A 26,832-nucleotide genomic window follows, 5' to 3' on the forward strand; every position below is an offset into this window, starting at 1 on the left:
GCTTAACCTCCACTCCCTAGAACAGTGAGACAAAAATGAAATCCTGGGTCATGCCTCTGTGAAGGGAAAAAGTTGTTTATTTCAGTACCTAAATTCAGGGCAGCTTCACATTAAAGCCCTTGGCAACTGTGTAATAGATGTAACTATGGGGATTTTTTTGATTTACTGACACTTCTACTGATAGATTTCTTCAACAGCAGGTTTCCATGCGTCTCAAAACTTAAATATAACTTGTATGACTTTAAAACATTTTAAATTTGAGAAAGTGATGCATAAAGAAAGGAGGAAGTAAATCCTTATTGAGTACTGATGCTTACCAAATATTGAGTCAGTCACTTTACATATGCTTGTTTATTCAGTTACCGCAACAGCGCAATGACATGGCTACTATTATGCAATATAAAATGAGGTTTTGAGAGAGAAACGATTTCCCCAAACAAAGCAGCTAGTAAATGGCCGACTGGGATTGGTAATACAATAGCAGGGAGTGAATCTGACCCTGGCTACATCAAGCTCTCTGGTCAACCTTCTCTAATGAGTAGTCTTGCCCTCATGACTCAGGTTGGAGACCCAGCTACCACGTCAACGTTCCCTCCCACACACGTTCCTCCTATCCCCCAAGTTCACAGCCACTCCGGTCCTGTTGAACCTAGAAAGTTCCAAGCGCCCCCTGCCGGCTCTTGATGACACTGGCACAGAAGTGACCACATAGTTTTTTTGTTTGTTTTTATTAGTTGGAGGCTAATTACTTTACAATATTGTGGGTTTTGCCATACATTGACATGAATCAGCCATTAAAAAGAATACATTTGAATCAGTTCTAATGAGATGGGTGAAACTGGAGCCCATTATACAGAGTGAAGTAAGACCACATAGTTTTTATTCCTGGGAATTTTCAGGGAGGTGGCTAGACCGTGGGAGGATTCCAGGAGAGAAAGGGCTGCTGGGTCATTGCTGGCCTGCGCTCAGCGGCTCCACCCGCAGCCAAAGTCCGCCCTCGGCGCGCAGGATCAGCTCTGGCTTCCGGCGAGGCTCCTCACCCGGCAGGACGCGGAAGCGCAGTAGCGTGAGCGCCAGGACCACCTTCATCTCCGTCATGGCAAATGTCTGCCCGATGCAGTTCCTGTGGGCCGGAGTGAGGTCTCTGACTGTGCTGGGAACCTTCATCTAGGCCCCATCGCTCCTAGAATCTAGCTCACAACTCCCACCCCCACCCACAGTGGCCTGGGACCCCCAGATAGGCTTGAATATCTGAGCCTGACCGAAGACCCAGTCAGGAACACAGAGCAGCAAGCAGGGAGACTGGACCCCCAGCACAATGTAGACCCCTTCTTGGACCCACTGTCATTCCCCAAACACTTTCCTATAACTTCCAGGGGAGGGGAGGGGAGGGAAGGAGAGCCCATACTCTGACCATGTTTATTTTTCCCACTCCCCTGCCAGAGACTCATGTCTGGAATCTCAGTCCCAGAACCCCCAACACACCACCCAGCCCTACCTCAGATGCCCACTACCCTCACCTGGGACCCACTGAGAAGGGAATAAAAGCCAGAGGTGACCTCCCCTTGATGTTTTCCGGCTCGAAGCGGAAGGGGTCATAGACCTGGGGGCAAGACAAGACAGGGTTACTGGATGGGCTCTCCTAGGACATCCATCATTGGAGACGCAGATGTGTGTATAATGGGAAGGAGGCGATGTCTGATTTGCCAATCAGAATTCTGTAGTCTTCCCGGGGCCTCCTAAGGGGAAGACATGGGTGATGGAGGTATGGTGTGGGGGAGGCATCACCTCAGGGTCTGGCCACACAGATGGGTTGTGGTGGGTCCCGGCAATATTGATGAGGCAGATAACACCTGTGGAACAAGAGAGGGCAGCAGGACTAGGTCCTCACTACCTTACTGACCCCTCTTTCTCACCAGGAAACTCCTCCCTTAGTCATTGTGAGTACCTTTGGGTATGACCCGGCCATCTGGAAGCAAAGTGTCCTGGGTGTAGCATCGGGAGATGATGGTGACTGGGGGGTGCAGCCGCAGACTCTCCTTGAGGCACATGGTCAGGAAGGGCAACTGGGCCAGGTCGTCCCTATGGAACCCCCCATGACAATTATCCAGAGAGCAAAAACAGACACACCACCAGCCCTCCTGGTGCCCCATAAGATCCTCTCTGCCTAGAACAAAATCACAGATGGATCAAATATCTCCAAATTCATTAAGTCATATACATAAATGATACAGCTTTTTCTTTGTCTCTCGTACCTCAATTAAATGGTCTGTAAAAAGACAGAAAGAAAAGCAGTAGCACAGAAGAACCAGACAAAATATAGTCTGATGTTTTCAGAAGATTTTCTGAGCAACATACCCAAAATCCAGCCATAAAAATATTCAAAAATTTGTATAAAAAATATTATTCTTTACAGCAAGAACAAAATAAAAAGGCAGATGAGTAAGAAACAAACAGATTCCATGTTTACTCTTATTTATTACTGCACTACAGACACTAGTTAATGCAATTAGAAGGGGGGAGGAGAGAAATACCATTTCAATGTGAGGGTAAATGTGTCATTTTTGGTAGATAGTGATTTTATACTTAGAAAACAAGAGAATTCACTAGAAAACTTCTCTAAACTTTGAAGATAAGATCCAGTAAGGGGACTGAGTTTTTTCCCTAATCCTATTCATTTTGTGTGGTGACTTAAATTCTTAATAAATGGCACAGTTAACTAGTTCAAAATTAGAAAACTACACACTCCTATGGCCCAACACTCATTTCCTCTCCTCACTGTTTCCCTAGGTAACTGTATTTTATGTATCCTTCCAGGGAGACTGTATTGCATTTTAAAAGTTATATAGTGTTAATAGCATGCTGTATAATGTACACCCTGGTCTGTATCTTTTTCATGTAACAGTAAATCTGTGTCTTTTTCTACAGCTCCTGGACTTGTGTCAAGAATAGGGCCTTCTCTTCTGTGGAACTACAAATAATTTCGCATGGCTTCCTCTGGAGTCTTTGTGCCTGTGCATGCTCAATCATTCAGTTGTGTCCGACTCTCTGTGACCCCATGGACTGTAGCCCGCCAGGTTTCTCTGTCCATGGGATTCTCCAGACAGGAATACTAGAGCAGGTTGCCATTTTCTGCTCCAGGGGATCTTCCCAACCCAGAGATAGAACCCAGGTCTTCTGCATCTCTTGCATTGGCAGCTGGATTCTTCACCACTGTGCCACCTGGAAAGCCCTCTAGAGCCTTTAAGATTCATTTATTTTATATTTTATGTCTTTGATTCATGTCGATGTTATGTTCATATAAGACTTGAGAAAGAGGTTGGGTTCATTTTTTCCCTCTAGCTCTCCAGTTGTTACAAGAGCTTTTATTAAATAGGCTTTATTTTTCCTATTGATATGACACTCCATATTTAGTGTTACCATGTTCACTGGGCAAGAAATTTATATCCACATATTATTAGCTTTCCTATGAGAAATAATAGAAAAGATGATGAAAAAGGATGATGATGATGATGATATCAACTACCTGGTTTAAATTTAGCAAGAAATGTTAGTGTCTGTATGCCACATGAACATATAGATGTTTCTCTATCCAGGTAGAATATATGATTCACCATAGCAACGAGAGTATTCAAGGGTTAATTTAACAAATGTGCATATGATCTCCACACTAAAATGTCAGACTATATTTAAACTATATTAACATCCAAAATTGGTTATCCATTCCATACTCTGTAGTAGTGTGTGTTAATATTATGAATTAATCTACCTTAAACAGTCAGTCACATGTACAAATTGAACCCCTCCCTCCTGCCTCTCACTCCCCTTCTCCCCCACACCCTCTTACTCTCCATCTCTTCATTTTGGCCCAGCTATTTCTTGACCACAGAGCACCTCAAATGCACCTCAAAATATCTACTGCTCATCTTGGAAGATCTAAGTTGAGGCCATTTTGTCCAACCTCAACTTTCCTCTCTAAATCTAAACCCTGCCCTGGCCATCTGCACTGGGAGTGTTCTGACCTGGAACTATTCCTCAGCAGGCTGAGAGCTCCTGGAAGGCAAGACTGGGTCTGGTCCTTCCTGAGTCTCCAGGACACAGAATGGGACTGAGGAGAATTGGAGATGTCATTGAACTGAGAAGAGGGAGGCAGTGTACCAGTGTTTGTTGAATGGGGACTGGATAGAGGAAGATGCAGGTATTCCTGGACAGATGGTGAATGACTTTAGTCCCTAAGAGTTCCATGTGAATCCTGGACTAAATAATATGAGGATATAGGGGGCAAAAGATCAGCAAACACTCTGGAGTGAAGATGTTTGAAAACATGTGACTTTTGGAGAGAAAGGTCACAGAGTGGAAAGTTTGCATACTGAATATGTGCTAAGTAGCAGCATCTGCCCTCCCACATTGTCACCAGTTATCTCAGAAATCCAAGTTTCTGTCCCCAAAGCCAGAAAACTTTGCCCTGCTATCCATGTTGAGTAACAGATCCAGCTTCTGAGCTTTGCTACTATTCCCACTAAGTAATAATGACAAAATCCACACAAAATTTCTCTTATCCCCAGCCAGGAAGCAGAGTCAATGAGAGGGGTTCAGGAGCACACCATCAGTTCTTGCACTCACCATTCAACCTCTTTAGACTTGCGGTCCCTCAAGAGCTCTTGCACCTCCTGCCGGCAGCGCTCCTGGTATTCTGGGTGCTTTGCCAGGTTGTACAGGACCCAGGAGAGGCCACTAGCTGTGGTGTCATGGCCTGAGGAGTATCCAGAAAGGTTTGCATCTTTGGGCTACTTCAGCACCAGAGGGTGGACAGTACCCTCCCATGGGGAGGATGGGGAGGGGTTGAGTGGTCTAAGGTCCCCTTGGCAATATCCTGAGATAGAAAGACCCAGCCTTCTAAGTAGTCCCACACTGGGACCCTCACCCTCAAACATGAAGGTGTCAGCTTCAGCCCGGATATCTTCATCTGATAATCCCTTCCCATCTTCATCCTGGAGAGAAAGCAAGATCCCCAGAATCACACTAGCTTATAGTCCCTGAGCCCAAACTGCAACAACCTCTGAATCTCCATCATCCATCCAGAAACCCAAGCCCACCCTGAACTCCTAGACCTCTTATGCCCATTCCAGAGGTCTCTATTTCTTTGCCTCCTATGTTGTGCCTGGTGATAGGAATCAATGATCCATTAGTATTTTTATGTTTTGACATGATGAGGGATTTTAGAGAAAAAAAAGTTACTGTCCACCTGTGTTACAGGATGAACAACTAGCATCTTGTTTTGGAAGCTAGAGATTCAGCATTGTCCCCAAAGACATCTGCTCACAGGCTTGGTGAGTAAATACAAAGATCTTTTTATCCTGGAGATAGGGAATGGGTATTAAACCTATAGAATCATAGACTGCTTTCTCACCAAAGATGATTTATTTAAGCTCCAAACAATCTCTCTCTTTTCTTCTCTACTCTCTCCCTCTCCCTCTCTGTCTTCCTATGCCTATCCATATACCTTTCCCTACTCACATTAGGGAAGAAGGGTAGAAGTATTAGCTGTCCTTTGTGGGTTCCAAATTTTAAAATCTGAAGGTAATTCTGCTGTGATGCTAGCATGGCTGCGTGTACAGGTAAAAGCATCATGGTGCTCTCAAAGGAATTTGCAAATGGAAAAGCAGAGCCAAGTTCTACTCTGACTACTGAAATTAATGCTCTGCTCTGATCCAACATTCTGCATACATACAACACACACAGACAGAGACTAATTTATCAACTTGGAAGTAGACTAAAATCTCAGGCCATTGACAGTTTCAGAGTTAGCAGTCCCTGCAGACAGTATTCCACACAATCATCTCTAAAACTTTTCTCTGACCCACACTTCCCGTCCTCAAGCACCTTTAAGTTCTCTGATCAGATCAAAGTCCCTTCTACCTCTTAAACTCAGATCCGATCCTGGAGCCAAGATAACGGAGGAGTAGGACGGAGAGACCACTTTCTCTCCTACAAATTCATCGAAAGAACATTTGAATGCTGAGCAAATTTCACAAAACAACTTCTGATCGCTAGCAGAGGACATCAGGCGCCCAGAAAAGCAGCCCATTGTCTTCGAAGGGAGGTAAGACAAAATATAAAAGATTAAAAGGGAGACAAAAGAGCTACCGATGGAGACCCGTCCCGGGAAGGGAGTCTTAATAGAGGAAGTTTCCAATCACCAGGAAACCCTCGCACTGGCGGGACTGGGGGAAGTTTTCGGCAATCTAACTGGGAGGAAAAATTAAACAAGGCCCACAGATTACGTGCCTAAAAGCAACTCCCAGCAGAAAAGTACCCCAGACGCCCGTACCCGCCAGCAACAAGTGGGGGCGGAACGGAGAGGAGCGGGCGGCATTGCTTAGGGTAAGGACCGGCCGAAGACCCTGAGAGCAATCAGAGGGAGCTTTTTTAAACTGTGGGATAGCAAGGGTCAAAATTAACAGGCCCGAACACACTGCCGGCGGTTCGCAAAACAAAGGGACTGAGGAACTCCAGAGAAGAGCCGGCCCATCCCCGCTGGAGGTAGGAGGCAGGGGGGAGGGGAAAAGGGCAAACTCAGCCCCTGAGAAGCCACCCCCTCCCACACTGCAAACAGGCCCCCCGGTTCATATCTAAAGACTTCCTGGGACCCGACTGGCGGTGCATGCCGGGGCCGCGGAGGGAAAAAGCACGCCGTACCCGGGGAGATTGCGTCCAAGCCTCTGGCTGCCTGAGCCGCTCGCCGCGGAGGGAAAAGGCGCGCCACATCCAGGGAGAGTGCGCCCAAGCCTCTGGCTGCCTGAACCGCTCAGGCCGGGGAAGGCACAAAACACAGGCGCAACCGAATCTGCACTTTTGTGGAGTACCCAAAAACTGGAACCACACTCAACGCAGGGCCCGCTCCATATAGAGCAGCCAGGAGCCTGAGCAGTGTAGACGGCGAAAGCACTGACACCCGTGAGTGGGGCAAACCCAGTGTGACCAGAACACGGTGAGTGCTATCCACACAGAGCGGTATCTGTCTGCAGTGCCCCGCCCTCCCCATAGTAGGACTGAACTGAACTAGAGAAGCTAAATGAGAGATGCCCGCCTGTGTCAGGGCGGAAATTAGACACCGAAGAGACGGCAAACAGAAGCCAAATAAACAAAGGGAACCGCTTCAGAAAGGACTGCTGCAACAGATTAAAATCCCTGAAGGTAACACCTACTACACCAGAAGGGGCCTACAGATATGGAGAAGTGTAAGCTGGAAAGAGGAGCTATCTGAAATTGAACTGAACCTACGCTGACCACAACAGCTCCAGAGAAATTCCTAGATATATATATATATTTTTTTTTTAAATTAAAAAAAATTTTTTTTCTTTCCTTTTTTTTTTAAATTTTTTATTTTTTATCTTTTATTTTCTTTTAAAATTCTCTATTACTCCCCCATTACTCCTCAACTTTCATTTTCATATATTTTTACGATTTTTTTAATTAGGGAAAAAAATTTTTTTTCTTTTTTTTCTTTTTCTTGTTTTTCTCTCCTATTTCCTTTTAAAGTCCTCTAATACTCCTCTATTATTCCTTAATTTTCATTTTCATTTCACTATAACCTTGCCAAAAAAAAAAAGAGAGAGAGAGAAACCCTATTTTTAAATCGAACTTCATATACATTTCTAAATTTTTTTGTGTGTTTTTGTTTTTAAATATTGTATTTCAAAGAGTCTAACCTCTACACTAGATTTTTAATCTTTGTTTTTCAGTAGTATGTGATATAAATTTTGGTCATTTAAGAATCCAATATTCAGTTCCCATTTCTATTCAGGAGTGCGGTGATTACTCTCCCACTTTTGACTCTGTTTTCTACCTCAGAACACCTCTATTTCCTCCTTTCCCCTTCTATTCCCAATCCAACTCTGTGAATCTTTGTGGGTGTCTGGGCTACGGAGAACACTTTGGGAACAGATAACTGTGTAGATCTGTCTCTCTCCTCGAGTGCCCTTTTTCTCCTCCTGTTCACCTCTATCTCCTTCCTCCCTCTCCTATTCTTCATGTAACTCTGTGAACCTCTCTGGTTGTCTCTCACAGTGGAGAATCTTTTCACCATTAACCTAGAAGTTTTATTATCAGTGCTGTATAGTTGGAGAAGTCTTGAGACTATTGGAAGAATAAAACTGAAATCCAGAGGCAGGAGACTTAAGCCCAAATCCTGAGAAAACCAGAAAACTCCTGACTACACGGAACATTAAGGAATAAGAGACCATCCAAAAGCTTCCATACCTACACCAAAACCAACCACCACCCAAGAGCCAATAAGCTCCAGTACAAGACATACCACACAAATTCTTTAGCAACGCAGGAACATAGACCTGAGTGTCAACATACAGGCTGTCCAAAGTCACACCTAAGACATAGACCCATCGCAAAACTCATTACTGGACACTCCATTGCACTCCAGAGAGAAGAAATCCAATTCCACGCACCAGAACGCTGACACAAGCTTCCCTAACCAGGAAACCTTGACAAACCAATCGTCCAACCCCACCCACTGGGTGAAACCTCCACAATAAAAAGGAACCTCAGACCACAAGAATACAGAAAGCCCACTCCAGACACAGCAATCTAAACAAGATGAAAAGGCAGAGAAATACCCAACAGGTAAAGGAACATGAAAAAAGTCCACCAAGTCAAACAAAAGAGGAGGAAATAGGGAATCTACCTGAAAAAGAATTAGAATAATGATAATAAAAATGATCCAAAATCTTGAAAACAAAATGGAGTTACAAATAAATAGCCTGGAGACAAAGATTGAGAAGATGCAAGAAAGGTTTAACAAGGACCTAGAAGAAATTTTAAAGAAAAGTCAATTAAAAATTAATAATGAAATAAATGAGATCAAAAACACTCTGGAGGGAACCATGAGTAGAATAACAGAGACAGAAGATAGGATATGTGAGTTAGAAGATAAAATAGTGGAAATAAATGAAGCAGAGAGGAAAAAAGAAAAAAGAATCAAAAGAAATGAGGACAACCTCAGGGACCTCTGGGACAATGTGAAACGCCCCAACATTCGAATCATAGGAGTCCCAGAAGAAGAAGACAAAAAGAAAGGCCATGAGAAGTTACTCGAGGAGATAATAGCTGAAAACTTCCCTAAAATGGGGAAGGAAATAGCCACCCAAGTCCAAGAAACCCAGAGAGGCCCAAACAGGATAAACCCAAGGCAAAACACCCCAAGACACATACTAATCAAATTAACAAAGATCAAACACAAAGAACAAATATTAAAAGCAGCAAGGGAGAAACAACAAATAACACACAAAGGGATTCCCATAAGGATAACAGCTGATCTATCAATAGAAACCCTTCAGGCCAGAAGGGAATGGCAGGACATACTTAGAGTAATGAAAGAGAATAACCTACAACCTAGATTACTCTACCCAGCAAGGATCTCATTCAGATATGAAGGAGAACTCAAAAGCTTTACAGACAAGCAAAAGCTGAGAGAATTCAGCACCACCAAACCAGCTCTTCAACAAATACTAAAGGATCTTCTCTAGACAGGAAACACAGAAAGGTTGTATAAACGTGAACCCCAAACAACAAAATAAATGACAATGGGACCATACCTATCAATAATTACCTTAAATGTAAATGGGTTGAATGCCCCAACCAAAAGACAAAGGCTGGCTGAATGGATACAAAAGCAAGACCCCTCTATATGCTGTCTACAAGAGACCCACCTGAACGCAAGGGACACATACCGACTAAAAGTGAAGGGCTGGAAAAAAATATTCCACGCAAACGGAGACCAAAAGAAAGCAGGAGTCGCAATACTCATATCAGATAAAATAGACTTTCAAATAAAGGCTGTGAAAAGAGACAAAGATGGACACTACATAATGATCAAAGGGTCAATCCAAGAAGAAGATATAACAATTATAAATATATATGCACCCAACATAGGAGCACCGCAATATGTAAGGCAAACGCTAACGAGAATGAAAGAGGAAATTAATAGTAACACAATAATAGTAGGAGACTTTAATACCCCACTCACAACTATGGATAGATCAACTAAACAGAAAATGAACAAAGAAGCACAAACTTTAAAGGACACAATGGACCAGCTAGACCTAATTGATATCTATAGGACGTTTCACCCCAAAACAATCAACTTCACCTTTTTCTCAAGTGCACATGGAACCTTCTCCAGAATAGATCACATCCTGGGCCATAAATCTAGTCTTGGTAAATTCAAAAAGATTGAAATCATTCCAGTCATCTTTTCTGACCACAGTGCAGTAAGATTAGATCTCAATTACAGGAAAAAAATTATTAAAAATTCAAACATATGGAGGCTAAACAACACGCTTCTGAATAACCAACAAATCATAGAAGAAATCAAAAAAGAAATCAAAATATGCATAGAAATGAATGAAAATCAAAACACAACAACCCAAAACCTATGGGACACTGTAAAAGCAGTGCTAAGGGGAAGATTCATAGCATTACAGGCCTACCTCAAGAAATAAGAAAAAGTCAAATAAATAACCTAATTCTACACCTAAAGCAACTAGAGAAGGAAGAAATGAAGAACCCCAGGGTTAGTAGAAGGAAAGAAATCTTAAAAATTAGGGCAGAAACAAATGCAAAAGAAACTAAAGAGATCATAGCAAAAATCAACAAAGCTAAAAGCTGGTTTTTTGAAAAAATAAACAAAATTGACAAACCATTAGCAAGACTCATTAAGAAACAAAGGGAGAAGAACCAAATTAACAAAATTAGAAACGAAAATGGAGAGATCACAACAGACAACACTGAAATACAAAGGATCATAAGAGACTACTACCAGCAGCTCTATGCCAATAAAATGGACAACTTGGAAGAAATGGACAAGTTCTTAGAGAAGTATAACTTTCCAAAACTGAACCAGGAAGAAATAGAAGATCTTAACAGACCCATCACAAGCAAGCAAATCGAAACTGTAATCAGAAATCTTCCAGCAAACAAAAGCCCAGGACCAGATGGCTTCACAGCTGAATTCTACCAAAAATTTAGAGAAGAGCTAACACCTATCTTACTCAAACTCTTCCAGAAAATTGCAGAAGAAGGTAAACTTCCAAACTCATTCTATGAGGCTACCATCACCCTAATTCCAAAACCAGACAAAGATGCCACAAAAAAAGAGAACTACAGGCCAATATCACTGATGAACATAGATGCAAAAATCCTTAACAAAATTCTAGCAAACAGAATCCAACAACATATTAAAAAAATCATACATCATGACCAAGTGGGCTTTATCCCAGGAATGCAAGGATTCTTTAATATCCGCAAATCAATCAATGTAATACACCACATTAACAAATTGAAAGATAAAAACCATATGATTATCTCAATAGATGCAGAAAAAGCCTCTGACAAATTTCAACATCCATTTATGATTAAAACTGTCCAAAAAGCAGGAATAGAAGGAACATACCTCAACATAATAAAAGCTATATATGACAAACCCACAGCAAGCATCACCCTCAATGGTGAAAAATTGAAAGCATTTCCCCTGACATCAGGAACAAGACAAGGGTGCCCACTCTCACCACTACTATTCAACATAGTATTGGAAGTTTTGGCCACAGCAATCAGGGCAGAAAAAGAAGTAAAAGGAATCCAGATAGGAAAAGAAGAAGTGAAACTCTCTCTGTTTGTAGATGACATGATCCTCTACATAGAAAACCCTAAAGACTCTACCAGAAAATTACTAGAGCTAATCAATGAATACAGTAATGTTGCAGGATATAAAATTAACACACAGAAATCTCGTGCATTCCTATACACTAACAATGAGAAAACAGAAAGAGAAATTAAGGAAACAATACCATTCACCATTGCAACAAAAAGAATAAAATACTTAGGAGTATATCTACCTAAAGAAACAAAAGACCTATACATAGAAAACTATAAAACACTGATGAAAGAAATCAAAGAGGACACAAACAGATGGAGAAATATACCGTGTTCATGGATTGGAAGAATCAATATTGTCAAAATGGCTCTACTACCCAAAGCAATCTATAGATTCAATGCAATCCCTATCAAACTACCAACGGTATTTTTCACAGAACTAGAACAAATAATTTCACAATTTGTATGGAAATACAAAAAACCTCGAATAGCCAAAGTAATCCTGAGAAAGAAGAATGGAACTGGAGGAATCAATCTGCCTGACTTCAGACTCTACTACAAAGCCAGTCATCAAGACAGTATGGCACTGGCACAAAGACAGAAATATAGATCAATGGAACAGAATAGAAAGCCCACAGATAAATCCACAAACCTATGCTCACCTTATCTTCAACAAAGGAGGCAAGGATATACAATGGAAAAAAGACAACCTCTTTAACAAGTGGTGCTGGGAAAACTGGTCAACCACCTGTAAAAGAATGAAACTAGAACACTTTCTAACACCATACACAAAAATAAACTCAAAATGGATTAAAGATCTAAATGTAAGACCAGAAACTATCAAACTCCTAGAGGAGAACATAGGCAAAACACTCTCCGACATAAATCACAGCAGGATCCTCTATGACCCACATCCCAGAATTTTAGAAATAAAAGCAAAAATAAACAAATGGGACCTAATGAAACTTAAAAGCTTTTGCACAACAAAGGAAACTATAAGCAAGGTGAAAAGACAGCCCTCAGATTGGGAGAAAATAATAGCAAACGAAGCAACAGACAAAGGATTAATCTCAAAAATATATAAGCAACTCCTCCAGCTCAACTCCAGAAAAATAAATGACCCAATCAAAAAATGGGCCAAAGAACTAAACAGACATTTCTCCAAGGAAGACATACAGATGGCTAACAAACACATGAAAAGATGCTCAACATCACTCATTATCAGAGAAATGCAAATCAAAACCACAATGAGGTACCATTATACGCCAGTCAGGATGGCTTCTATCCAAAAGTCTACAAGCAATAAATGCTGGAGAGGGTGTGGAGAAAAGGGAACCCTCTTACACTGTTGGTGGGAATGAAAATTAGTACAGCCACTATGGAAAACAGTGTGGAGATTTCTTAAAAAGCTGGAAATAGAACTGCCATATGACCTAACAATCCCACTTCTGGGCATACACACAGAGGAAACCAGATCTGAGAGAGACACGTGCACCCCAATGTTCATCGCAGCACTGTTTATAATAGCCAGGACATGGAAGCAACCTAGATGCCCATCAGCAGACGAATGGATGAGGAAGCTGTGGTACATATACACCATGGAATATTACTCAGCCATTAAAAAGAATTCGTTTGAATCAGTTCTAATGAGATGGATGAAACTGGAGCCCATTATACAGAGCGAAGTAAGCCAGAAAGATAAAGACCATTACAGTATACTAACACATATATATGGAATTTAGAAAGATGGTAACGATAACCCTATATGCAAAACAGAAAAAGAGACTCAGATGTATAGAACAGACTTGTGGACTCTGGGAGAAGGCGAGGGTGGGATGTTTCAAGAGAACAGCATCGAAACATATATATTATCTAGGGTGAAACAGATCACCAGCCCAGGTTGGGTGCATGAGACAGGTGCTCGGGCCTGGTGCACTGGGAAGACCCAGAGGGATCAGGTGGAGAGGGAGGTGGGAGGGGGGACCGGGATGGGGAATACATGTAAATCCATGGCTAATTCATTTCAATGTATGACAAAAACCACTGCAATGATGTAAAGTAATTAGCCTCCAACTAATAAAAATAAATGGAAAAAAAAAAAAACTCAGATCCCATAGGAACCCACCTTGGTCAACAGAAGCACATCGATGAAGTCCAAAGTCTTGGTCTTCGCCTTGGCCTTGAGAAAGTCATCAATATTCTCCTTGGGGAGAGTGCGGTGCCGCTCCTGGATGACAGCATCTGTGAAGTCGTGCACCAGGCGGCAGGCCCTGCGGAAGCGCCGCCCATCCGGGGTGAGGTAGTACAGGAAGTCCATGTGCAGGAAGAGCTGCTGGTTCCGCTTTGCCGCAAGCGCACTGAGCTCCAAGATGGCAGTGATATATTCACTGGGCTTCCTGAAGGATGAGAGCATGAAAGGAGGCAACAACTTAAAACACCAGAAGCCCAGAAGCCAGGGGCTACCTCCCTTCAGGAACTGAGGCTCCAAGAACAGATGGCTCACAGATATAGTGTGGGATGTGACTCTTCAGACTCTTCTCAACCCACATCCTATCTCCGTGAGCTGCTTCCATGCCCCAGGCAGCTGGAGCACAGCTTGGACATCAGGATTCTCTCCTTTCTCCCTCACCTAGTGTCTGTCCCCCTCTCCTTCCCCATACTGTCCACTCGCCTCAAACCTTATCCTCCCCCAGCTGAACAATGGGGATAACATCTTCCCTACTTTCCTTACTTCCAGCATCAACACAGTTGAATGGTGTTGTGCCTATCACAGTTGGTCTTGAGTCATCTGAGAAGTTATCTCTTGGACATCTTCCAAGCTCAACTTTGACCATGACCCTCGTGTGTTCAAACATCTTCCTTGGCTCTCTGGAAACCTCAGAATAAAGTTCATATCCTTTTTGTTTGCTTTCAGAAGGTCTTAAGATATAACCCTGCCCACTCCTCCAAACTTATTTCCAAGGTGTCTCCTCACTATTGCACACACTTTGCTCATTTTAGCCTGCTAGTTTTTATCAAGCAATTCTACTTACCTAAAAGGATGCCTCCTTCTCTTTTCCCTTCCTGTTGTTCAATGTCCAGCTCTGACCCACCTCCTGCAGGAAGTCCCTTCTGATTGTCCAAGGCAGTCTTTCCTCCCTCATCTACTCCTTTGGGTCTATGCCTCATGTTCCCAGGCCCTTGGCCAAGACTCACTCTTGGCAATTGCTGTCGTAACTGAAGACACATTTCTGCAGACTGTCCAGGGTCATGAGGCTGATGTGTTCAAACATGTCCAGATGGGTGTGGCCCTCTTTGATCAGATGCTGCCACTTGGCCTGGACAGAGAAGGGGACAGGATTAGGGCTGAAAGCTGGCTCCTCTGAGCCTCTCCTCAGTCTGAACCATTTGAATGGACTCCCCCAGATCCTGCATCCTGGGCCTGGGCTCCCCTTTCCTGGGAGAACCAGGCTTGGGTGAGAATGAAAGTTGCTACTGTTATGACATGAAGTCCCCATGGCCAGGAGTCAGGAGATCTGGGTTTTTTAAATCCTGCCTCTGCTTCCTATATCCTTGTATCTGGTAGTAACAATAATGCATAAAGTAGGTGCACAGTATGGAGAAGGAAATGGCAACCACTCCGGTGTTCTTGCCTGGAGAATCCCAGGGATGAGAAGCCTGGTGGACTGCCATCTATGGGGTCACACAGAGTCAGACACGACTGAAGCGACTTAGCAGCAGCAGCAGCAGCAGCAGGTACACAAAAAAATGTTAGCTTTCTTCCTGTTTATTTTTATAAATTGATTAGGAAAATGTCCCCTGTGTTGAGAGAAGTAGTCTTACATGAGCCCTGAGTGTCCCTGCCCTTTAATGTTGGGTATGCAAAAAAAAAAAAAAAAAAAGGTAAGACCACTACATTCTTTACCTTAACCATTTTGCAGAGTTATATTTATAGGCAACATCCTTGAGGGGTGAGGTTATCTCTCCCCATGGACAAATATCAAGCTTTCTTCTAATTCTATAAAAGTCATAGAGTCCCTAAACTTCTACTCCTACCCCCAGTAATACAACATGGTACATGAGCAGGCACCAATCAAAGTCCACCTGTGTCCCCTGCATGGGATTTGGTGACGTGGAGGGACAATGCAACCAACTGGAAGTGCATGCTATTTGCTGTGCCAAGAGTAAGAAACTGTCCTTTGTCTCTGACACAGGATCTCATGTATTCTGGCAGAGCCCACGAAACAGTAGCAAGCTCACTTGAAGCTTGTATGTATGAAAAATCCCAGGTGCTTCGCAGAAGCCTGCCTTCTGATCCTTCATTTCCCTATGATTATATCCCAAGCCTTTGAAATGTAAATTTTCAGAAGCTTCTATTATGAGATGGAGCCTATTTTGCCATCTTTCATTTATGACCTGCCCCTGGACTTTCTTTGGCCAGTAGACCATGCTGAAAATGATGAGATGCTCATCCTGAACCTCGATCCCAAGGGACATTGCAGTTCCCCTCAATCTGATGGAACCCAGCTTCTGTCACGTGAACAAGCCTCAGATACCTTCTAAAGGAAGACAGTCACATGAAACGAAGTCCATTTGCCCCAGATGAGGTCATCCTAGATCAAACTGCATTCAGCCAAGCCCCCAATGTGACAGAGCACAGAACTTTAGCTCAGCAAAGCTTCCTATCTGACCCACAGCTGATCACAGATACATGGGCGGCCCCATCCACCTCCATAAAGGCCAGCCAACTGACTCACAGTCCTGTTGTCAATACTAAACTCTTATTGTTTCAAAGTTGTTACTCAGGAATAACCACTACACAGTATGCAACATTATCACCAAATGTGTCTCAAGATTTCAAGGCTTCACTAATGGAAACAGAGAAACCAAAACTTACTATGTGCCAGAGACATGGCTCCATATGTCATCTTGACCCCCTGCAAAGCAGGGATCACAACACATTCATTTTAACAGCTGAAGAAACTGAGGCTCAGAAAGAAAGAACAATGGACTCAAGCTGCCCAGAAGACCAGAATTCCAAAATGATGTCTCTGAGTCCCCAAGACTCCAGCTGGGACCCTGGGTTCAAGAGACTCACATGCATTATGTCTGCGCTTTTGGTGAAAATCTTCATATAGGGCTTCAGGATGTTGAAGTGGAAGGCAGGCGTCAGCATGCGACGGTGCCTGCTCCACTTGTCACCAGCACTCAGCAGGAGCCCATCCCCTAGCAGAGACAGCCACAGGGAGTGAGGAAATGGCGGAACTTTCCCCTGGGTCCCCAAGGTCATCCCCAGACCCCTTCTCAGTTACTCACCCAGCCAGGGCTTCAGGAAGTCATAGAAGATCACATCCTTGGGTGCATCAACAGCTGCCATAAATAAGAACCATCAGGGGCCAGGGAGAGGGATAGGGGAGGGTCTTTTGTGTCGGATAGAGGATCCCAGCCAGGAATCCCAGCATTCCCGCTCTGAGCCCTGCATAGCAGGAATGGGATCCAAAGCATAGGAAGCCAGAAGCTAGGTGGAGAGGTGACGGGAGGCAGGGACCAGACCAAGCTGCAGTACAGAGAAGAGCAAAGCAGAGTCCATAGACACAACTCTGTGTGATTAGACACACTCCAACATGATACAACATGCCCCAACATTCTTTTACATGGCTCCTACATGGTCCAACATGTTATGAAGACACAAGCATAGCCCAGCACTCTACAAAACATCATTATGGGGACCAAGGACACCACATCTGACCCAGCACTGACCTCTCCTGAGACATCTGACATGGCCCCATGTATTAATATGTCCTGACATGGCCCCAACATGAATGGCACAGCCTGATATGACACAACAGCTCTGCTGTGGACCTGAAGACCATCTGACCTGACCTCAGTTTGCCCCAGGCAGGCTTCAGACAGGACTTAACACACTGATGACCTGAACCAGACTTGATCCAGGTGACCTAAGTGTACCCTAAAACCTGCATCAGACGAGACTCACATAAGGTCTCAGGCATGTCTCAGAGGGACCCTGAGTCCCAGGCCTCAGACAGACCCCAAATGTGGCCCAAATATGACCAGGAGGAGAATCAGATAATCTCAGAGAAGAACCAGTCAGGCCCTAACATGCCTCAGATATCTTTGGCCACAGCTGAGCCTCAGACATGAATATCTGAGCTCAGGTGTAAACATATATCAGGTATCACCAGTATAACATAGGCCAGCTGTAACCAGAGTTCAGGTAGAAACATAAACCTGACCAGACGTGCCCATGCAGCCCACATCACACAGACACGCCCTAGGCATGAGTATGCATGTCTGGAGGTTGGGCAGATGAGGGGTCCAGGTGAGAGGGAGGCATTGGTATCTTTGCCACGCCCCCCTTTGCCTGCACCCTGGTCACCCACACAGCTGAAAGCAACACTCTGGCCATGGCAACAAGCAAGCTGTGGCCAGAGAGGCATCTACCTGGAGCAAAGAGCACAGGTTTGATGCAGGTGGGGTGGAAGATGTGGATGATGGCATTCCAGGAGCCAACCCACTAGCAGTACACATCCCCATAGGTGCTGTTCAAGCCCTGTGTGTACAGGAGATCTTCCTCTGAGCTCTGAATCTGGAGAGGAACAAATAGGACCCAATTCACACTCTTCTAGGCTGCCAGAGGCAAGGAGTGGCAAGCAGTGATTGACACCTGCACCCATGGATCACCTCTAGCAGCTGCTCCTCCGTTCTCAGTCTCTTCCCAGGGTCTCTCCCGCACTGTTTATGAACCGGGATCTGTTGGGTACAAAATAGGTTTCCGAAGGTGGTGCTAGTGGTAAAGAACCTGCCTTCCAATGCAGGAGATGTAAGAGATAGGGGTTCGATCCCTGGGTCGGGAAGATCCCCTGGAGGAGGGCATGGCACCCCACTCCAGTATTCTTGCTTGGAGAATCACACAGACAGAGCAGCCTGGTGGGCTACAGTCCATGGGGTCACACAGAGTTGGACACGACTGAAGTGACTCAGCATGCACGCAAGGATACATGATAGAATGGGGACTTCCCTGTTTGGACCCCAAACACCATTTTCATGCAACTTCTCTTCCGTCCCCATATTCCAGGTGAAGAAACTCTGGCTCTACATAATAAAGTAATTTGCCGACATTCTCACAGACAGTAAGCCTGAGGTGGAAGTCCAAGTCTGTCCAAACACAGAGCTTGAGTTCTTAGCCATTAAACTGCTCTGAACCCCAAAACAATAGCTCAGAGGACCCTGTGCCTCCAAGACTAGGCACTCAGAGGCTTGCAGATGCAGGAATAGGCCCTATGAATCTGGCAAGGGAAATTAAAGGAAATCTTATCATTTTCCTACAAATGTTGTTGTGAATGAGCTGACTTTTCTGTGGGGATTGAGCTTCTGGGCTTCATCTTAACAAGGATGAGAGGGAAGCCATCACAGATGAACTTGGAACTAAATGGTGAAGACAGATGTCTGATGACATTATTTAATATCTGGAGCCCAGCTAGGCCTGAATACACCCTCAAGGAGGGTGACTTCAAAGTCCATTGATTCCTTGGCAAAGTTCATGATAGGGTGGTTTTGTTTCCACTGCTAACAATGAAAGATAACTTCAGCAGCCAGAGACAGCCAGGGTACTTCCCAGGTTCACCCAGAATTCTGGTGTCAATGCCAAGGCTTCTGCAACACACTGCCTGTTCCCGTTGCCTGGACTGTCTCAGGGTGGGAGGAGCAGAGGACAAAGGAAGGGAGCCAGGGTGTGGCAGAGTCTCCTCAGGAAGATTCCTGGGGACTGGAGAAGGAGGGCACTGAACTGGAAGTGGTCAAGCCCCAGGATTGGATCAAAGAAACTGACCCTTCAGAGAGGTAGACGTCATGGAAATAGCAACCCAGATCCTGCACCAGCTAGAAGCCTTCATTGCTCTAGGACAGGGGATGGATGGGATGATGCCAGGCCTGGAAAGGGGTCTGGGAGGCCATGGATGCCTACTACATCCCTCTACTCTCTGCTTGAAAAAATTTCTGCTCATCACTCCAGACTCAGTTCCAGAAACTCCTCCTCCGGGAAGCCTTCCAGCATGTCCCAGCAAAGAGCCTTGCTTCCCTGGGTTGGCACAGCCCAACATCTTCCTCTGGCCAGGTCCTGACCTACCACACCAGACATGTGACCTCAAGACTAAGGGTGTCCTTCACCCAGAAGACCAGGGTGGGGTAGAGACAGCCTTGGGAGGAGGGAAGAGGCAGTGAGAACGGTATTGAAATGGAAGGAAAGAGAAAGACGGCTGAGAGAGGAGGGGAGGTGGAGTGGGGTCGGTAGGGGCCACATAGAAGCTTGGCAGGGAGGAGCTGGAAGCCCAGAGGTGTGTCATGGCACCCACCACAAGCTCTGCATGGGTACCTGAGGCATTGGCGACGGTCCGGATCATGTCAGGATGGCAGAAAATGATGATGGGAATGGCAGGGCCAAAGCAGATCCTAAATCCCTGGGGGTAGTTGGCTACCAGCTGGATGAAGTCCTGCATGCCCTTCTCTGTGGAGGGATACTGCAACCAAGGTAAGTGCCATCACTCTTCTAAAGAAGCCACCGCAGTGGACAGTGTGCGGGATTCTGCACAGATGGAGGGAACTTCTGCTTCCTTCTTCCCTCTGGGGGAGAGAGGGTCCTGGAGCATCTCCAAGTCCCAAGGATATACCCCAGAGCACAGGAAAAAGACAGGCTCTCTGCCCACAGGGAGGCTGACCTTGGCTTGAGAAGGCAAGTTTTTCTTGTCCTGGGAGATTTCAGCCCCAAGGGGTGGCCACAGAAGGAGATGCCCATTGGAGAGGTTTGTGGATAGCAGGGTGGCCTCAGGACTCCTCCCTGGGTTTGTTCTCCATTTCATATTCTGTTCTATCTACATAGCCTCCAGTCCCTTGCATGCTGAAGGGTCTGCAGACCTAGGGCCTTCCAGTCCTGATCTATGGCAAGGGACAGATGTGAACTCTGCTTATCCATCAGGAGAGCAGCTCTAATCTCTGCTGGCCAGGCTCTGCATCCTGTCTAACCTATGGGCGTACCATTTACACAGCAGAAACAGAGATCATTTTCCCCAAAGTGGGAAGAAGGGAGGGCTGTCTCCTGGTGAAACCCTCAGAGTCCTCCCCATCCGGGTGCCCCATTCAAGTCTGACAAATACCCCCAGATGCTCTTGGCAAGTGAACATAAGTCACTCAAAGCACTTGAAATTGGTCCAGAGAGGAAGAGTCACTTATCTGAGGTCACAGAGCAAGAGGGGCTAGAGAAAGGAAGAGTGACCAAGACCAGACCCCACCACCAAGCCGCTAGAGGGGACGGCAGAACCGCAGTGACTTTGTAACATTCCTACTTCCCCCAGGCTTTGCCGAGACCATTTCAAGACCCAGAATCTCAGGAAATCTTCCCTGCAGGCTTTAGAATCTATTTCCCTTCTGAATGTCATAATGAACAGTAAAATTGCAGTAAGTCCTCCCCCAAGTTGTAGTTCTCATCCCAGGCAGGAAAGAAAAGTTGCATTCACCTCTTAGCTGGACTGCTAGTCAGAAGGTGCTGGATACCCATTCATTTTGACTTTGACCGAGGGAGGTGATGGAAAGTTCATTACCTAGGTCCTTGAGCATTTATTTTGCATGCTTATGGTATATGCCAGCCCTGCACTTGGCACTGTAGCGTATGCTCACCAGAACTATCATCAAACTGGGAGATGGTTAATAAGTAATTGGACAATTCACTGTTCAATTATCATGAGAAAGGCCAATGAAAGTTCAAGGTCTCGGGCACAAGGTGGGCAGGTGTGGAGGAGGGGAAGGCCTAAAAAGGCTTCTGAAAGAGGAAATGATTGTCCAACTTTATCCAGATGGGGTGAGGGGACCCGTGGGACCTCTTGGTTGGGGGAGAGTAAGAGAAGAGGAAGGGGTCCCTGAAAGGGGAGGGGGTGGGTAACTCTACGCCATAGGTGGGGATAGGGAGGTGATAGCTGTTTCCTGGGAGGAAGCTGTAACCCAGAATGAAAAGACACAGGAAAGTGGCCACATGCAGAGCAGACCCTGCACAGCACTTTTGAGGAGGTCTCAGGGTCACCATGGAGAGTGGAGAGGCCAAGGGACCAGGTTCTGTGCACCCCAGCCTCAGAGGTGCATAAGTGTGCAAGGCAGGCAGGAAAGAGACCCCAAAGCAGGCTAGGTCTGGAAAGACAGAATGTGAGGATGGTCTCAATGGCAGAGCAGAGGAAAGAGTGAGAGGGAAGAGGGGGCTCCCTGGCTTCTCTGCTGTCCTAGACCCCAGCCCAAACCCTGAGGCCTATTCATGACCCTCAGGAAGTCATTCACCCTAATCCCCCAGACCTGTCCTGCTGCTCACACTCACCAGGCCCAGGTGACCCAAGAACCAGTTGCGTTTCGGGGGCTGTGGGAAACATTGGAGGTGGCGACTGTTGTTGTAGAAGGTGTGGGTCCAGGCCAGGATGCGGGCCAGGATCCAGGAGGCCCCAACCAGCAGCAGCAGAAGCCATGGGGAGGCTGCCACTGGCCCAGGTCCCAGCCAGGACAGGTTCAGCTCCAGCATCCTGTGGTCAGATGGGGTGGAGGGTGAATCCTGAGGATGAAGGAAGAGGCAGTGATGGTGAGCTGTGAGACAAAGACGGATAGAGGGAGAGGAGCAAGGGAGTGAGGGGCAGGGATGGGGAATGCTGGGGACGGGCAAGAAGGGCTCAGAGACAGGCAAACAGGGGCTGGGAGAGGGAGAACCAGAGAAATTCAGAGGAGAGACAGACAGAAAGACAGAGAGACAGGAAGACATACGCACAGATTATCCACTGGTATCTATTCATTTCCCAGGCCACTTTATTACCTGAGACCACGGCCTAGGGCAGCCTTCCCCACCCCTAGCTATGGCACCACCTCCACCCACCCCCTGCCCAGCTCTTGTCTCCCAACCTAGCACTTTCTGTCAGGAGTGGCTTGCTATCACATGGTTTCCTGTCCCCTCTTCCTAGAAGGTCTCTCTCCCTGGCCTGACCTCTGATCTAGGGTAGGCTGGGCTTGGCAGCCCAGTCAGCCAATCCCCACAGCCTCTTTACCTCCCCCATCCCACACCTGGCAGCTGCCCAAATAGACTTTGGAGTAAGAGGGGCTAGAGTGTTACTTAGAGAAGTCTGCAAATCAGCTCAGAGTACCATAGTGTGAAAATTGGATCTGCAGGACTCAGTACCTGCCATGATAACAAGTTGGGGGGTGGGAAAGGGTGACTCTGAATCTCAAGTTTACAGCTGCCCCTGCCCTTCCAAGCTCAGGGTAGAGCAGGCAGAAGCACAAACGTTCAGGTGCCAGGTGAGCAGGGGAAACATCTCCGGGACTCTTTGTGGGCCAGAAGGACATGATCTATAGATGGGCTTCCCTGGTGGCTCAAATGGTAAAGAATCTGCCCACAATGTGGGAGACCTGGGTTCAATCCAGGTGTCAGGATGATCTCCTGGAAAAGGGAATGGCAACCCACTCCAGTATTCTTGCTTGGAGAATTCCATGGACAGAGGAGCCTGGTGGGCTACAGTCCATGGGTTCACAAAGAGTCGGACATGACTGAGCAACTAACATACTAGGCACAAAATCAGGAAGCTCAGAACTATGAAGCCTCTTGTCTCCAGGGCACACAGCCTGGCAGGAGTTCAAGTCCTTCTGCTCTTTTTACGTTGCCAGCCTTCTGCTCTTTTACAGAGCACCATGACACTCCCAGTTGGGCCATACCCATATAGGGTCAAAAACTCCCCCACAAGACTTGTAGGAGGAATTAATGATGAAAACTTGACATTTACTCAAAAAATTAGTAAGAAGGGGATCTTCTCCACTTTTCTTTCATTTGTAAAACTAAAGCCTATTCACTTCTAAGGCCCTTCTGCCTGCCCACTTGTATCTTTCACAAGTATCCTATGCTAATAAATTCACTCTTTTTCTGTTACTTTGCCTCTCACAGAATTCTTCTGCACCAAGATAAAAGAAACTGAGCTTCAATAAGTCCTGAGATGAAGTGTGTGGTTTCAGTACAAGTGGAAAGGAGCCACAACAGGTGGCAGGAAGCCACAGGTGGCGATATTCTGTTCATCAATAGGAAAGTTCTGGGTCATTGTCAAAGGGCTTTCATCAAACAAGAAGCATCTCAGCTGTCAAATCACACAAGCTTGACTTATGGAATATTCCTCAGCCAGTGTTGGAAAGAGAGGACCCACTTGCCTCCTGTCCCATCTTCACAGGTCCTTCCACCCCAACCCAGAGTCAGGCAGAAGGCAAGCCTGTGTCAGACAAGTGGGGGCAGTCACTGAGTCACCAGCTTGGGCACAGAACATTAACCATTTGAACCTCACTCTTCACGTCTAAAATGGACCTGATAATACCTCACAGAGAGTTGCAAGCATCCCATTAGACACAGGCAGAAACAGCAGGGGAAAGTATGTTTCAAAATGGTATGTGAATAAAGGTTCTATCTATAAATAAAACTTGTGAATTTGTGTGTGGGGGGCGGGGGACATGTTTGTATATGCACTGAAAAAATCCAGAAGAATCTGCACATCAGGAGAGGGAACTAAGATGGCGGAGGAATAGGACAGGGGAGACCACTTTCTCCCCTACAAATTCATCGAAAGAACATTTGAACTCTGAGCAAACTCCACAAAACAACTTTGGATCGCTAGCAGAGGACATCAGACACCCAGAAAAGCAGCCCATTGTCTTCGAAAGGAGGTAGGACAAAATATAAAAGACAAAAAGAGGAACCCACAATAAATCTCAGAGGAACTGGAAAAACCCGTTCGCCGGCAAGGAGTCCTTAATAGAGGAAGTTTACCAAACACAGGAAGAAGCTACTTCCTCACGTGGTAGAAAGAGTTGGGGGAAGCTTCAAACTCAGGCAACCTAACCTGGGATGAGCAAAATAAATAAAGCCCACAGGATTCCCACATGCGGGCAGTGGAGAAAGCAACGTCCCAGAGAAAATACCCCCAGACTGAAACGGCTTCCGCTTCTAACCAGAAGTTGGAGATCGGATGGGACTCTGCAGGGCTGCAGCCAGTCGCTTAGAAGGGACAGGACCGACGGCATGCATGGAATGCACTGGGAGCAGAGGGAGCCGCTGACCATGGGAGAGTGCACATTAAACTTGGTGGAGTGCAGAGAAGGAGAAAAATTAAGTTGTGCTTTGGAACGAAACCTAATCTTAGCACTAGCCACGGGGTTCCCGAACGAAGGACTGAGCTACCAGGAAGCAGCCTAGCCTGGCAGTGAGACGGGGCCACACACCCACCTGGAGGCAGGGGCAGGGGGATGGAAATGGGTGCAACTGCCCACAGCAGTGCATTGTCGCATCCCCTCCCGAACACTGAAACAGCGCTTCCAAGAACTGTGTATATGTACCACAGACTTCCTGAGCATTTCTGGATGGCATCTAGTCCTTCCAGATGGCTAGCAGTAAATCAGTGCTGTAAAATGACACATGGCACGTCCTTCAGACCGGTTTCCTTGGTATGTCCAGAAGTGGGATTGCTGGGTCTTGGGCATATACACCAGGAATAACCAGCCCTGCAGACTTCGGAATCATTCAAGGTATGGATGCCGGGAGCTTTCCAGACCGTGAGAAGGATAAAACATCAGTATACCAATTCGGATTTATATGGAAAAACCTATGCAAAACCTGAATCGAGCCAGCTTAAGCCTGGGAATCCAGAACACAGGGGTCGCTTCCTGAGCACCCTTTGGAACCTGATTCAGGGGTAACGGACGGGTGATGCACTCACACAAGACCCAATCCTGGAAGGGGGGCAAACCGCGTGGGGCCATGTAAATGCGATGGCTCTCATCAACGCATGACAATTATGTGTGAAAGTGCCTCCAACTCAAAAACAGCAATGGATGAACAAGCGAACCTAAGCAAGAGACCACCTCTGCCCGCGTGTGTCAGGGCGGAAATTAGACACTGAAGAGACCTGCAAACAGAAACCAAAGAAACAAAGGGAACTGCTTCAGAAGTGACAGGTGCAACAGATTAAAATCCCGGTAGGTAACACCGACTACACTGGAAGAAGCCTATAGATAGTGAGACGTGTAAGCTCAAGCAAGGAGCTATCTGAAACTGAACCAAATCCACACTGCCTGCATCAGCTCCAGAGAAATTCCTAGATATATTTTTACTACTATTTATTTTTAATTTAAAAAAAATTTTCTCTTTCTTTTTTTACTTTTTCTTTTTTTTAAGTCCTCTATTACTCCTCTATTACTCCTTAATTTTCATTTTTATAACCCACTATAACCTAGCAACAAAAAAGGACCCTATTTTTAAACCCACCTCCATATATATTTCTTAAATTTTTTGTTTTTGTGGTTTTTTACTATTGTATTTTTAAGAGTCTAACCTCTACTCTAGATTTTTACTCTTTGTTTTTCAGTATTTGATATCAATTTTGGACATTTAAGAATCCAACCCTTAGTACCCATTTTTACTCAGGAGTATGATTACTGGCTTGATCACTCTCTCCCCCTTTTGATTCTCCTTTTTCTCCCCCAGATCACCTCTATTTCCTCCCTCCCCCTTCTCTTCTCAATCCAATTCTGTGAACCTCTGTGGGTGTTCTGGGCCATGGAGAACACTTCGGGAAGAGAGTACTGTGTAGATCTGTCTCTCTCCTCTTGAGTCCCCCTTTTTCTCTTCCTGCTCACCTCTATCTCCTTCCTCCCACTCCTCTTCTTCAAGTAACTCTGTGAACCTCTCTGGGTGTCCCTCACTGTGGAGAATCTTTTCACCATTAACCTAGAAGTTTTATTATCAGTGCTGTATGGAGAGAGAAGTCTTGAGGCTACTGAAAGAATAAGACTAAAATCCAGAGGCAGGAGACTTAAGCCCAAAACCCGAGAACACCAGTGAACTCCTGACTACAGGGAACATTATTAATAAGAGATCACCCAAAAGCCTCCATGCCTACACTGAAACCAACCACCACCCAAGAGCCAATAAGTTCCAGAGCAAGACATACCATGAAAATTCTCCAGCAACGCAGGAACTTAGCCCTGAGCGTCAATATACAGGCTGCCCAAAGTCACACCAAACACATCGCAAAACTCACTACTGGACACTCCATTGCACTCCAGAGAGAAGAAATCCAGCTCCACGCACCAGAACACCGATGCAAGCTTCTC

General features: G+C 45.6%; 1 protein-coding gene across 4 annotated transcripts; it reads right to left on the reverse strand.

The window, feature by feature from the left end:
* Positions 1-709: 709 nt before the first annotated feature.
* Positions 710-26,832, reverse strand: LOC110122267 (prostaglandin E2 omega-hydroxylase CYP4F21-like). 4 transcript variants are annotated; one of them, XM_070462597.1, is made up of 13 exons: positions 26,670-26,832; positions 22,022-22,249; positions 20,039-20,183; positions 16,963-17,016; positions 16,745-16,872; positions 14,863-14,984; positions 13,793-14,063; positions 4,925-4,991; positions 4,624-4,753; positions 1,949-2,082; positions 1,789-1,853; positions 1,521-1,603; positions 710-1,123 (listed from the first exon to the last, which is right to left on the reverse strand). In XM_070462597.1, the coding sequence occupies exons 1-13, from the start codon at positions 26,670-26,672 to the stop codon at positions 949-951; spliced, it is 1,605 nt and encodes a 534-aa protein (XP_070318698.1). In that variant the 5' UTR covers positions 26,673-26,832; the 3' UTR covers positions 710-948. The 4 variants fall into 4 exon arrangements, with proteins under 4 accessions (XP_070318698.1, XP_020725358.2, XP_020725357.2 ...); XM_020869699.2 differs by lacking the exon at positions 26,670-26,832 and adding an exon at positions 22,591-22,662; XM_020869698.2 differs by lacking the exon at positions 26,670-26,832 and adding an exon at positions 22,505-22,584.

This window comes from Odocoileus virginianus, chromosome 3 (genome assembly GCF_023699985.2).
Source record: "Odocoileus virginianus isolate 20LAN1187 ecotype Illinois chromosome 3, Ovbor_1.2, whole genome shotgun sequence".
In the NCBI taxonomy this organism is placed as follows: Eukaryota; Metazoa; Chordata; class Mammalia; order Artiodactyla; family Cervidae; genus Odocoileus; species Odocoileus virginianus.